This window comes from Puma concolor, chromosome E2 (genome assembly GCF_028749965.1).
Source record: "Puma concolor isolate L17-30 chromosome E2, mPumCon1.1.hap2, whole genome shotgun sequence".
NCBI lineage: Eukaryota > Metazoa > Chordata > Mammalia > Carnivora > Felidae > Puma > Puma concolor.
Window position 1 is genome coordinate 44,365,202 of NC_141681.1, and position 12,001 is coordinate 44,377,202.

Here is a 12,001-nt window from a genome sequence, read left to right on the forward strand (position 1 = left end):
CCTCCGCCCCCCCCCCCCCTTGCCGGTCCCAGAGCCGCAGCTGCTGCGCCCGCGCGCTCCCGGGGACATTCTAACCGCCGCCCGGGCCCGCTGCCTCTTGCCCCGCTATTAATACCGGCGGCCCGGGAGGGGGGCGCAGCGCGCGCAGCGCAGCCATGGGGACACTGCTGGCCTTGGTGGTCGGCGCGGCGCTGGGTGAGTGCGCGGTGGCTCGGGGCGGGGGGGGGGGGGGGCGGCGGCGGAGGGCACAGCCCGGGCAGCGGCCCGGCGGCGGTGTTCGCGCGCGGGACCCGGGACAGCGGGGCGAGGGCCGCCCCCGGCCCATTCCCCGGCGCGGCTAAGTCCGCTTCCGAAGTTGTGAGCGCGGAGCGCCGGGCGCGGGGCGGGGGAGGGCGGTGGAGGTGCGGGTGGGCGAGAGAGGGCGGGGGCCGGGCTGGCACAGCTCGGCGGCTGCGGGCGCCCAGCCGGGGGCGAGGAAACGCGGAGTCAGCTGCTCTCGGAGCCCCGCAGGCTGCAATGTGACACCCACAGCCGCGGGAGGGGGTGGGGGAAGGCGGCGCCCGGAGACTGGGACGGGGAAGACCGAGACACAGGGAGAGATGGGGACGGAAGGGAAGGCGCGAGAGACACAGCTACTCGGAGTACTCGGGCTTGCTCCGCGGAGACTGGGGATCGGGAGTAAGGGGGGAGACGGAGACTGAGAGGGATGTAGAGGGTGCCAGAGAGAGGCCGAGAAGCGAGTTAGAAATCGGAGCGCTAGAGAGAGAAACTTGAGAGAGGCAGGGCCAGGCGGAGACACAGGTAGACACAGGAAGAGACGGGGTGTAAAAGAGGCAGGGAAAGGTGGAGAGACCGACCGGAAGAGGCTGTCTGAGTCTGGAAAGAGGACACAAAGCGGTGGGCCCTCCAGAGAGACTCCCTAAGAGATATAAAGTAGGGGAGACAGACACAGAGGTGCGTAAGGAGTTGGAGAGAGACCGAAGAGAAGGAGGACAAGAAGTTCCCAGGATTCCTAGACGAAGACACTCAGGGGGAAAACAAACGAACAAACAACAGAACACCCAGAGCTAGAGCTGGAGAGGCATAGCATTCTCTGATGAGTGTTGGGCCTTGGGAAGGGGGTGGCAGGTAAGAATGTGGAGGAGGCACCCAAAGGGACTGGAATCCAGTGCGGACACAAAGTCCCTGAGGCTGCAAAGAGCTCAGTGAGTTTTGAGAAGCTGACAGGAGGTGGGACAGGAGTCGGGAGGTGAGGAGCCTTGGGGGCAGAGGGGCCAGAGGCCGAAGTTGGGTAGGGAGTGGATGACACCAGAACTTGGGGACCTGGGGAACAGGGCTGGAGCGCAGGTCGGCCCTGCTTCCAGTGCCCACCTAGCCCCCCGAGGCCTTGCCTTCTCCTGGTCCACTGTCTGGGGCTGACTGGTTTTTCAGAGCAGTAATGGTAGAAAAGACTCTGCCACCTTGAGCTTCTAACCCATCTGGAATTCTAGTCCCACCACCTAAATGCTGCAGCACCCTGGCCAAGTGGATTTCTTAAGAAGGGCTACTTGGGTGGCTACTTGGGTAGAGAGCAAAGACTCGAAGTTCCTGACCATAGTGACAGCCCTATTTTGCTAAGGGGTGGGGGTGGGGGGGGAGCTTCCTGTGTGGCAGGCCCCCTGCTGGGGCCTTACCTAACTCACGGAATCTGCTCAGCAACGCCCAGAAGCAGAGACGGATGGTTTCCCTCCCCTCACAGAGGGAAACTGAGGCCACAGATTCTGAGAGACTCGCCAAGGGGACACGGCAAGTGGCAGGGCCAGGCTTAGTGTCTGGGTCTGTCCATTCATAATGTTATTGAGGGGAAACAGATGGTCTCCGAGAGCCAACAACCAGTGAGCCTGGCACTGCCTAGGGCGATGGGTGGCCCTGCGCGACCTGAGCCTGCTGTCCCCGCAGTGTCCTCAGCCTGGGGGGGCTGTGTGGAGGTGGACTCGGAGACGGAGGCCGTGTACGGGATGACCTTCAAAATCCTGTGCATCTCCTGCAAGCGCCGCAGCGAGACCACCGCCGAGACCTTCACCGAGTGGACCTTCCGCCAGAAGGGCACGGAGGAGTTTGTCAAGGTGTGCGGGCGCACGGCTGTGGGAGGGTGGGCATTTGTGTGGGGGTTGGTGGCAGGCAGGGGCCAGGGGCCAGGAGGGGGTGGCTTGTCTGTTTTCAGTAAGGTGCCACTATCAGTGGCCTGGGTTCGAACTCCGGCTCCCCCAGTGACCAGCTGGTGACCTTGGGCAAGGCGCTGAGCTTCTCCGAGCCTCAGTTCCCTCTTCTGGAAAGATGGCGGGGGTGGGGGTGGGGGGGGTGATGGTCTCTAGCTCCGAGGTGTGTGTGAGGGTCCACGTGGCTGTTGCTCCTGGGACACGGGTGGCACAGAGTGAGTGTCGTTGGAACTATTTAGTGCCAGCAAGAATGTCTCAGGCAGTCATTATGGAAGAAAAGCAGAACTTTTTTGGCCTCCTTTGTGTTACACGTATTTTGCATTACAAACGAGGGGGCGCCTGCTGGAGAGCTGGGGTCTGCAGCAGCTGAGATGGGACCCCTCTGTCCCTGCCTGAGGAGTGTGCCTGGTGGCCGGGAAGAACTTTAGAGAACGAAAGCCAGGAAGGCGGAAGGGGGGGTGGGGGGTACTCCGGAGGATGCCTGAGGAATATGTGTGTGAGTGTGCGTGTGCGTGCATGTCAGCTCCAGGGACACACTCGGCGTTGGGGGCGGGCCGGGGCCTGATCCTAGCCTCCCCTGCGCCCTCCCTGCCTGAGGTCACGGTGCCCGTGTGTGTGTCCACTGACTGTCTGAGTGTCAGGGCAAGGGACAGAATAGTCTGGGTAGGGGGCCGGGCGCAGGCAGTGACCGGCCCTGCCGCCCCCAGATCCTGCGCTATGAGAACGAGGTGCTGCAGCTGGAGGAGGACGAGCGTTTCGAGGGCCGCGTGGTGTGGAACGGCAGCCGGGGCACCAAGGACCTGCAGGACCTGTCCATCTTCATCACCAACGTCACCTACAACCACTCGGGCGACTACCAGTGCCACGTCTACCGCCTGCTCTTCTTTGAGAACTACGAGCACAACACCAGCGTCGTCAAAAAGATCCACCTTGAGGTGGTGGACAAAGGTGAGTCAGACCCTGCCTCCCCCCCTCACCCCTGTTGCCCACTGGCAGCCAGATGGCGGGACAGATGGCAGGTAGGGGACAGGCTGGCTCCACGCCTGGGTCAGGCAAACGCCCACGGCGGCGGGGGGAGCCGCACCTCCTTCCCCAGCCCCAGCTCTGGCTTCCATTTCCTCTCAACCCCAGGCAAGGGCCACAGCAGGCCTCTCCTCTGGACGTTCTGGGTGCCAAACTCTGCCACCTGTGCTGTGGGGCCTCCGGCAGGTGTGCCTTCCCCTCTCTGAGGGAGGGTTGTCCTGTAGGATGCAGGTCGATAATGGTATCCACCTCCCAGGGCATTGTCTGAACTGTTCTATGGGGAGGTGTGCTGGGTGTCAGCTGCCCCCGTGCCTGGCCCGCAGCGGGGCCTCAGCAGTGGGGATGACGGTGGAGGTTCTGACTGTCGGAGAGCCTCAGCCCCTCCTCCCTTTGTGACCGTGAGGGAAGAGATAAGAGTGTGTCCCTTGGAGCAGAGCTCCTTAAATTCTGCTGTGTGCGTGGACCTGCTGGGAGTCTTGCTAATGTGCAGACTCCGACCCAGCAGGCCTGGGGCGGGGGCTCAGGCCACATGTCTAACGAGCTCTCAGCAAAGCCGACACTGCAGGTCTGGGGCCACACTGAACAGCAAGGATGCAAGGTGTTTTTGAACATTTCATCATTTTGGCTCCAGCTGCCTTGGATCCCTTCTCTGAACCATCTTCTGATGGGTGCAAACTGGAATTTTCCAGGGCACAGTGGCCCATTGGCTTAGAGTCAGGAAGATATCCCAGAACTTGAGCCACCCGAGAGCCATGGCAAGTACGCCCCGTGGGGCCCACGGCGCATGCGCATTGTCACGGGGACTGTGCATCGTCCTTCCTTTTCCCCCAGGGGGGTGCCAGCCTCAGAGCCTACGTGCAGTCCCTCATTGAACCCTCCCACCCACCCTCCTGGCTAGGGGCTCTTACTACCCCCCACTTTACAGATGGGAAACCCCGGGCTCAGGGAGGTAAGACTATGTGGCCGAGATCACAGAGCTGGGACCCGGATTTGAACCCAACTAAGCGTGTGTGACTGCCGTTTCTGTTCTTGGCATGATTCACTATACTCTGCTGTCAGCCAGAGCCTGTGGGTTTCTTTTGATAATTAGCATTTTTACGCTTGTTATCAAAGTGATCCCGCAGGATTCAACACAGGAGACGTGTCGGAGCTACTCGCTGGTGTAGGTCACGATGCTGGGTGGGTGGCCACCCACGGATGTAGAAGATGGAGCCCCGCCCGAGGGAGTGGCTGTAGCAAGAACGCCCCCAAACACTGTAGCTGAACAAAATCTGTGTCAGTCTTGTCTCCTGAATCGGCGCCGAGGCCAGGGGTCAGGAGGGCAGGGAGGCTCCATGATACCGTTCAGGCAGCCGGGTTTCTTCCATCCTGTGGCTTGGCCCTTGCCCGGGATGCTGTCCTCACCTGCGAGGGGGAGGCGGGGGTCAGGTGCGCCCACGTCCCAGCAGAGCCTCTTTTAAACTTTATCTACCATATTCTCCTGCCCACCAGAGCCGGTGTTCTTAACAATTACCATAGGCAGAGCTATGTTGTTTTCCCAGAGTCTGTGGTTTCTTCATTATCCAACATGCTCTAGTGTTTTTTATCCACCGTATTAAAGCATTTTGTATTACTATATACTATACTCTTTAACATTACCAAACATACAACAATGTTTTCGTCATAATCCATCATACAAGAGTATTTTTAACATTACCCACCATGCTGTAGTACTTTAAATTAATCACATTGTAGTATTTTAAAATTTTACTCGTTATGCTATAATATAGTCAGCATTACCCAGCATACTGTAGTATTTTTAACATTACTTATCCCACCACAGTATGTCTTTCATTACCCATTATATTGCATTGTTAGTATTGCTGGCCATACCTTTTTTTTCTTTTTTTCTTTTTTAATTTTTAAAAAATTTTTAAAGTTTACTTATTGAGAGAGAGAGAGAGAGAGCACATAAGGGAGGGGCAAAGAGAGAGAGAGAGAGAGAGAGAGAGAGAGAGAATCCCAAGCAGGCTCCACACCATCAGTGCAGAGCCCAATGCAGGGCTCGAACTCACAAACCTCGAGATCATAACCTGAGCTAAAATCAGGAGTCGGAGGCTCAACCGACTGGGCCACCCAGGCACCTACCATATTCTTTTTTTTGTTATAATCCACAATCGTACTGCATTCTCAACATGACCCATCAGCCAATACTGCCTCCTGGTAATAACCCCAAGGAGGGTTTTCCAAGGAGTCATTTCCAAAGGAGGGCCCGTGGGTGCTGGTGGTGGGACCTTTGCCGAGCTGGCAGAGCTGTAGGAGACCAGAGAAGCACCCGGGAGTCCCCCACCAGGAGTGGAGCCAGCAAACAGGGACCAGAGGGCTGATTCTATTTTGGATATACCCAGCACGGGTGGAGAATGTCTTGAGGTAGAGCAGCGTCTGAGGCGAGGGAGAAACCTGGCATGCACAGATGTGGGCGGGGGCCTCAGATCTGGGGGCTTCTACTGGGGGCAGGCAGGTGAAGCTTTTAGAAGACTTGGGGGGTTTTGAAGAAATCAGAGTTCTCCCCAGGCAAGGTGCCTATTACCCTCTGCCCCAGTTCCTCATCTGTGAAGTGGGGGAACCACAGTCCTACCTCCTGGGATGTCTATACGGCTTGATGGGAACTGCACTTGATATACAGCAGCCTTTACCAAGTCTTTCTTCGGCTGTAGTAGTTCCCAGGGCAGATAAGAGCCCAGACCCTGCAGCTGCTAACGCTTGGGGTTGAATCCTGGCTCCGAGTCCAATCCTGGCTGTGCCTCCTTGCCTAGCACCGTCCACTTTCTGAGCCTCAGTGTCCTTGTCTGGAAAATGGGTTACAGAGCCGTGCCTGTCACTGTCCTAATCTGATTGGGAGGGCAGGAGACACCAGATTACCTAAATCCCTTTGGGCACTGAGTTCCAGGAGCAGGGATGAGAACCCGGTGGTGTAAGCTTTATCCAACATATATCCAACTCAGTGTACTTCCTGAGGTCAGCTGACATGGGAAGCCAGAACTCCCTCTATCCTTAGGGTGTTTCAAAGACTCAGAGAGATGCCCAGATAAGGAACTTAGCACACAGCCTGGCTGAAAGTGTGCATTCAACCATATGAGATACACTCGTATCTTTTGAATGAATGAATGAATGAATGAACGAAAGGACCAACGAACGAATGATGTGTGGAACCCTTTCCCCAGCTCCTTCCGGCAGAGAGGCAGGGGAGAAGCATCCGGCCCGCACCCTCCCTCACTCTGGCCCAGAAAGCATCGGTGCCATCTGCACCGGTTGGAGCAGCAGAAAGTGCCCACGGACAGGGGAGGAAAGACCATGTGAGGACAGGGGGGAAATGAGGTCCCGGCCATCAGGAAGGAAAGGCCCAGGGATACGGACTGGACACCCGTGAAATCCGGCCGATGACGCCACAGTGGCCTCCACCTCTAGTTCCCTGGCTGAATGCATCCCCCTCATAGTTTAAATTTAGGCTCAATGAAAGGAAGCTGGCAATGGCAAGAGGCAGTGCCGTGGAAAGGATAGAAGGTTTCCGGAAAATGTCAGTGAATAGCCAACATTTAGGCAGTGCTGACTGGGAGCACATCCAAGCGTGTGCTTGGATTTTAAGCGTGTGCTTAATACAGATATTAACTTGTTTTCTCTTCCCAGCCACCCTGAGAGAAGGCATGAGTCTCATCATCTCCGTTTCACAGAGGGGGAATTGAGGCCCAGAGAGGCGGAGTCATTTACCTAAGGTCACACAGCTAATAAGAGGCAGAGGCAGGATCTGAACCCTGGCAGTCTGCCCCCAGAGCCCCCACTCTTAACAGTAATAATAGTATTAATAATAGTAAGCATTTATTGAATGCTATCTATAGGTTAAGCACTGTTCTAAGGATTTTTGAAGCGGACTTATTTCTACAGCACTCCCAAGAAGGAGCTATTGTCATTATCAGCTTCTCACAGATGGAGAAACTCACACCCAGAGAGGATGAGTCACTTGCCCAAGGTTACACAGCTGGGAAGTGGCAGAGCCGGGACTTGAACCCGAGCCTTCTGGTTGCAAAGCCATGGCTCTTGAGCACCTACGGTCACCTGAATGACACAGGTGCCCCCTCAAGCCACACAGGGAGGCAGGGTGAGGGGGACCTCAAGGCCCACCTGAGGCTGGTTATTAAGAATCATGGTAACGATGATGACTCTAGGGAAGCTGCATGGTCCTATTTGCAGACCAGGCCCAGAGAGGCCAAGCCACTTGCTCAGGCTCACACAGCAGGCTTGGGGCGCCTCAGGCTGTCATGCCTCCTGAGCCTAGCCTTGACTGCCACCTAACCCTGCCTGGCACTTGCAGCCAACAGAGACATGGCATCCATCGTGTCGGAGATCATGATGTATGTGCTCATCGTGGTGTTGACCATATGGCTCGTGGCAGAGATGGTTTATTGCTACAAGAAGATCGCCGCGGCCACGGAGGCTGCTGCACAAGAGAATGCGTGAGTGGGGTCGGTAGGGAGGGGGGTCAGGCGACCCAGACCAGGGCTTCCCCGAGAGGGATGTTTGTTGTCAGAGATGGATAAGGTCAGGTCCCAGCCCCTTCCCCTCCCAGGACCCAGGAGTCTGGACCCCCAGACTCCTCTTCCCTCAGACTCAGGACTCGGGGCCCCAGCCTAGACTTCTTGTGGATCCTGGGAGCCCAGCTTGCAGTCTCCTCCTCTCTCTAGCTCCAGAACTCTGTACACCTGGGGCGGAGACCCCAACCCGCCTCAGTTTCCTGGGGGTGGGCCAGACTGATGATGGGGGTCGCTGTACATCTGGCCTTTGCCCCCACAGCTCGGAATACCTGGCCATCACCTCAGAAAGCAAAGAGAACTGTACGGGCGTCCAGGTGGCCGAATAGCCCTGGTAAGGTAGGTGGGTGGGCAGGGACCGCAGCGCCCGGGAGGGTGTCGCCCACTAGGTCCCTGATACCTGTCTCTCCCTCACCTTTAGGCCCTGGGCTCCACCTCAAGGAAGAGCCAGCCCTAAATGAGGAACATCTGGGCACAGCCTGCCCCCAGTGGGGGTTGGCCATTCCCGGGCCTCCACGAGCCTCAGAGTCCTGCCAATGGAGCCGCCAGGGTGGGAGGGGGCAGGGGGCTTGGCTCACACCCCCAATCCAGCCTACTTCCTCCTGCTCCATTGCCCACCCACGCCATGCATGATGGGTAAAGCAATACTGCCGCTGCCCCCACCCCTGCTTCTGCTGCCTGTTTGGGAGGGGGGGCGGTGAGGTGGGGGCAGCGGCTCCGCACCCCTCCTCCTTGCTGATTTGCACACACTGGCCGCTTCAGATGCACACTACTGGGGCCCAGCCCCTCCCTGCCCCAGCCCCCACCCGGTGGGGGGTCGTGATGGGCTGGCACGGTTTGGGGCAGGGGGTTCTGGGGCCCACCCCGACCCCCAGCAACATTTCCCCTCCTTCCTCTGGCTGGACCTGGGGTCCCCTCTCCCTGTGATGCACTCTTGCCCCCGGCCCAACCCTGCCCTCTCTCACCAGCCTTGGATCGTGGCCACTTAGAAAGGGGCCCGTTCAGCCTCGTCTCTCTTCACACAAGTAGTTTTGTTCATGAAATAAAGATTCTTGGACTTGATTCATAGTCTTTCTCGTGAGCCCCGTCACCCTCTACACCCCTCAAATCCCAAAGCCTCAGTTCTCCTGGGGAGCCGCCCTCCCGGGCAGGCAGTGGGACCTCTCTGTGCATGTTCAGGGGTAAGGATGAGGAAGGAGCAGGTGGGTGGGTCTTGCCCTCCCCGGGGACAGCCACTTAGTACTCGACTAGTTGGGGTTGGGGGGCCACTAGCTCAGTGGGGACCGTGAGTCGTATGGGAGGGTGGGGGAGGGCAGAGGGGAGCCATGGGTAGGGCAGGGGGCAGCAGGGCAGGGAAGGTGCTCTGGAGAGAAGAGAGGGAATGCAGCCGTCTCTTCCCAGCAGTGTGGGTCTCTGCTGTGATGGGAGCTGGGGAGAGGGAGAGGGAGATGAGGGGCTGGGCAGCAGCGGGGCCCCGCCAGCACGACCCCCTGTGAGAGGCTGTGGCTCTGAGTGGAGCCAGTGTGTGGGGCGAGCAGCTGTGGTCTGTGTTTGGGTGCATGGCTGTCCACAAGCAGGTGTCTGATGGTGACCCTTGTGTGTCTGGGTGTTTATCTGGCCCTGGGGTCTGACGTGGATCGCTCTTGGCTGCTGGCGGGACAGTGTGTATCTGCCTGTGGACACTTCCGGCCACTTGGCCTGGGCCTCAGCACTCAGTGCTGCCTTTTCCGGGCCAAGCCCCCCATCCCCCCTGTGTAGGACTTCCAGGCTCCAGAGGTCACTGCTGCAGGCAGCAGGGAAGCTGCCAAAGCAAACCAGCCCCCGTGACTTGTAGGAAGGCAGCTGGGGGGAGGGGGCCGGGGCCAGGGCTGGGGCAGGGCCCCGGACTGCCTTGTTCAGGAGCTGCACATGGGGGGCAGGAAATGGCAGGGGCAGTGGCAGGCTTGGGGCTGGGCAGGAGGTGCTAGAGGAAGCAGGGGAGGACAGGGAGGGAGTTAAGCCTGAGCTGGGGCAAGGTGGGGGGGGGGCGGGTAGGGAGGGGGCTGGGCCAGAGGCAGGGGCAGAGGCAGGGGCAGGGTGGGCTTGGGGCAGCCGGGGCCCTCTGTCTGGTTGCCTCCAGTTCAAAGGCCCATCCTTCAATCCTTGTGGGCACCCCCTCAGCCCCACCCCTCATCCCCGGCCTGCTCTGTCTGCCCAACCCCCCCCCCCTTCCATGTCCCCTCAGACTGGCACACCTGGGCCCCCTCCAGGCCGGAAGGAGGCGATGCGGGGGCAGGCCGGCCAGGTCCAGCCCCTGCAAACCCTGCCCCACCAGCCAGGTGGCCTCCAGCGTTGCCGATCCCTCCGCCCTGCCCCTCCCCGCCCCTTCCCCCGCCTCCGGCCCAGCCCCCCTCCTCCTCAGGTGAGGCAGCCAGGCCTAGCAGGCCCCACGCCGCTGCCTCTGCCTCCGGGCCACCGCTGCTGCGGGGCCACCATGCTCCTGCCCAGGCCTGGAGACTGACCCGACAAGGGCACTATCTCTCAGCTCCGCCCCCACCTGCCGGACCCCAGGGTAAGGACCGCGGCCCTCAGTTCCAGGCCGGGACATGGGTCCCCTCATCCTCACCCTACCTAGCGCCCACCTCCCAGTAGAGGGGCTCCCAGACGTCTCTCCAAGGACCTTGGAGCTCCAACCCCGTCTCCCTCAGACACAGGGATGGGGCCCCAGTCTCCGCCTCCCTCAGACCCGGGAGTCTGGGCTCCTACGCCCCTCCTCCCACATACCCAGCAGTTCAGAGCCCCCAAATGCCTTTTTCCCCAGGACCCAGGAGTTCAGGTCCCCAGCTCTCATCTACTCCCTCAGCCCCAGGAATTCAGACCTTCAGCCCACTCCTCACCAAGGCCCAGGCACGGGGGGGCCCCCAACCCTGCAAATCAGGCGTCCCCTGGCTGCTGGTCAGACACTGACCCCATCCTTGAACCCGGCCCGATCTGCGTCCGTGATCACGGCGTGCTCTGGCCAGGGCCCAGTCCCTCCAGCCTCCCTGGATGGGCGCCTGGGACTGGGGGCACCGGGGCTGGGCTCGGCTCCCCCAGGCCCTGCCTCTCGGTTCATCTCCCCACAGGTCCCTCCCCGGCCCAGGAAGTCAGCCGGGGAATCATTAACAAGAGGCCGTGACATGGCGGAGAAAGAGGGTGAGTCCCCTTTTCCTTGAGTCCCAACCTTGGCTCTGCCTCGCGCCCCTCCCTCTGTGCTCTGTTCCCAGCCCTCCACCCCCTCAGAGCCCCCTTGCTCAGGGCACCCCTCCTGGGCCCACCCCCAGCCCCTTAGGAAGTCTCTTCCACCTGATTAACTATTAACCAAAATTTCTGTGGGGCTGTGCCACCACCCGCCTTCCCGCTACCCCATATGACCTGCCTGGCTCCATGCCTCAGTTTCCCCTCACAGCCCAGTGATCTCTCAGCGAACCCTGGACCGTCTTCTCCTTGGGGCTAAGGTGGGAAGACCAGCTATCATGGTTAAGGACACAGACTCTGGAGCTAAACACACAGGCCTGTACTTGAACCTGCCACTTTTTTGCTGTGTGGTCTTGTACAACTGACATCCTTTCTCTGGGCTTCATTTTACCTCTGGGTCAAGCATGGATCCTAATGCTACCAACCTACCTACCTGCCTATGTACGGGGGTTGTTGGGAGCTCGGAACACACACAAAGCACCACTGTGGGGCTTAGCATGTGAGACACATGCCATGAACTGGAGCGGTTATGACAGAGGTCGGCCGACTTGGAGTCCCCGGGACCCGAGACCCCCACCAATTCCAGACATTCCTCCCACCTCCCCGCACTGTGGGCAAAAGAGCAGAGAGAGGACTTTGGACTCGGCCAGGATGGATGGAGAGGGGAGAGGTCGCAGAGAAAGCACTCCAGGAACGATGGGGGAAAACACGTGCCCGAGTGGCTGGCACTGAAGGGCTCTTGGCAGGCCCCGGTGGGGGCTCCAAACAGCCCGCCTCTCCCTCAACCTCTTCCACGCTTGGGGGCCAGCTGGAGGGGCCCGATCAGGGGACGGCCTTTCCTGCCTGCCTCTCCAGTGGGGACCGGCTCCCTCTCTTCCTCCTGCAACCAGGCTAGCTGGGTTTGGTCCCAGGTGGTGGCACTTTCTGGCTGGGAGGTCCCGGATTTATTCTCTCTGGTCCTCAAGCTTTCATCTGTAGAATGGAGATGATACGAAGGCA

At 59.5% G+C, this 12,001-nt stretch overlaps 2 protein-coding genes and 1 long non-coding RNA gene across 6 annotated transcripts in view; 2 read left to right on the forward strand and 1 right to left on the reverse strand.

Moving 5' to 3' along the window:
• SCN1B (sodium voltage-gated channel beta subunit 1) lies at positions 1 to 8,848 on the forward strand. 2 transcript variants are annotated; one of them, XM_086691129.1, is made up of 6 exons: positions 1 to 195; positions 1,939 to 2,105; positions 2,906 to 3,146; positions 7,570 to 7,711; positions 8,049 to 8,125; positions 8,208 to 8,848. In XM_086691129.1, exons 1-5 carry the CDS (start codon positions 156 to 158, stop codon positions 8,113 to 8,115), a joined length of 657 nt encoding a protein of 218 aa, XP_086547255.1. In that variant the 5' UTR covers positions 1 to 155; the 3' UTR covers positions 8,116 to 8,125; positions 8,208 to 8,848. The 2 variants fall into 2 exon arrangements, with proteins under 2 accessions (XP_086547255.1, XP_086547254.1); XM_086691128.1 differs by having other exon boundaries at positions 8,049 to 8,120.
• On the reverse strand, positions 3,821 to 11,032 carry LOC147573533 (uncharacterized). Its single transcript, XR_015245154.1, has 2 exons — positions 10,734 to 11,032; positions 3,821 to 4,625 (listed from the first exon to the last, which is right to left on the reverse strand). It is a non-coding gene; the product is annotated as an uncharacterized LOC147573533 (long non-coding RNA).
• HPN (hepsin) overlaps positions 10,162 to 12,001 on the forward strand; it is a 17,868-nt gene continuing 16,028 nt past the window's right edge. Inside the window, exons 1-2 of one of the 3 annotated variants that reach the window (XM_086691083.1) lie at positions 10,162 to 10,337; positions 10,891 to 10,960. In XM_086691083.1, the coding sequence (XP_086547209.1) occupies positions 10,945 to 10,960 (16 nt within the window). In that variant the 5' untranslated portion in view covers positions 10,162 to 10,337; positions 10,891 to 10,944. Of the gene's footprint in view, positions 10,338 to 10,890; positions 10,961 to 11,642; positions 11,755 to 12,001 lie in introns of those variants that run through there. The other 2 variants (XM_086691084.1, XM_086691085.1) reach the window with 2 other exon arrangements.

Excerpts from the sequence above, each read along its gene's own strand:
- SCN1B (XM_086691129.1), top strand. The coding sequence starts at position 156 with ATGGGGACACTGCTGGCCTTGGTGGTCGGCGCGGCGCTGG. Across the intron at positions 196-1,938 it reads GGTGGTCGGCGCGGCGCTGG|TGTCCTCAGCCTGGGGGGGC; the intron begins GTGAGTGCGCGG and ends CTGTCCCCGCAG. Across the intron at positions 7,712-8,048 it reads GCTGCTGCACAAGAGAATGC|CTCGGAATACCTGGCCATCA; the intron begins GTGAGTGGGGTC and ends TTGCCCCCACAG.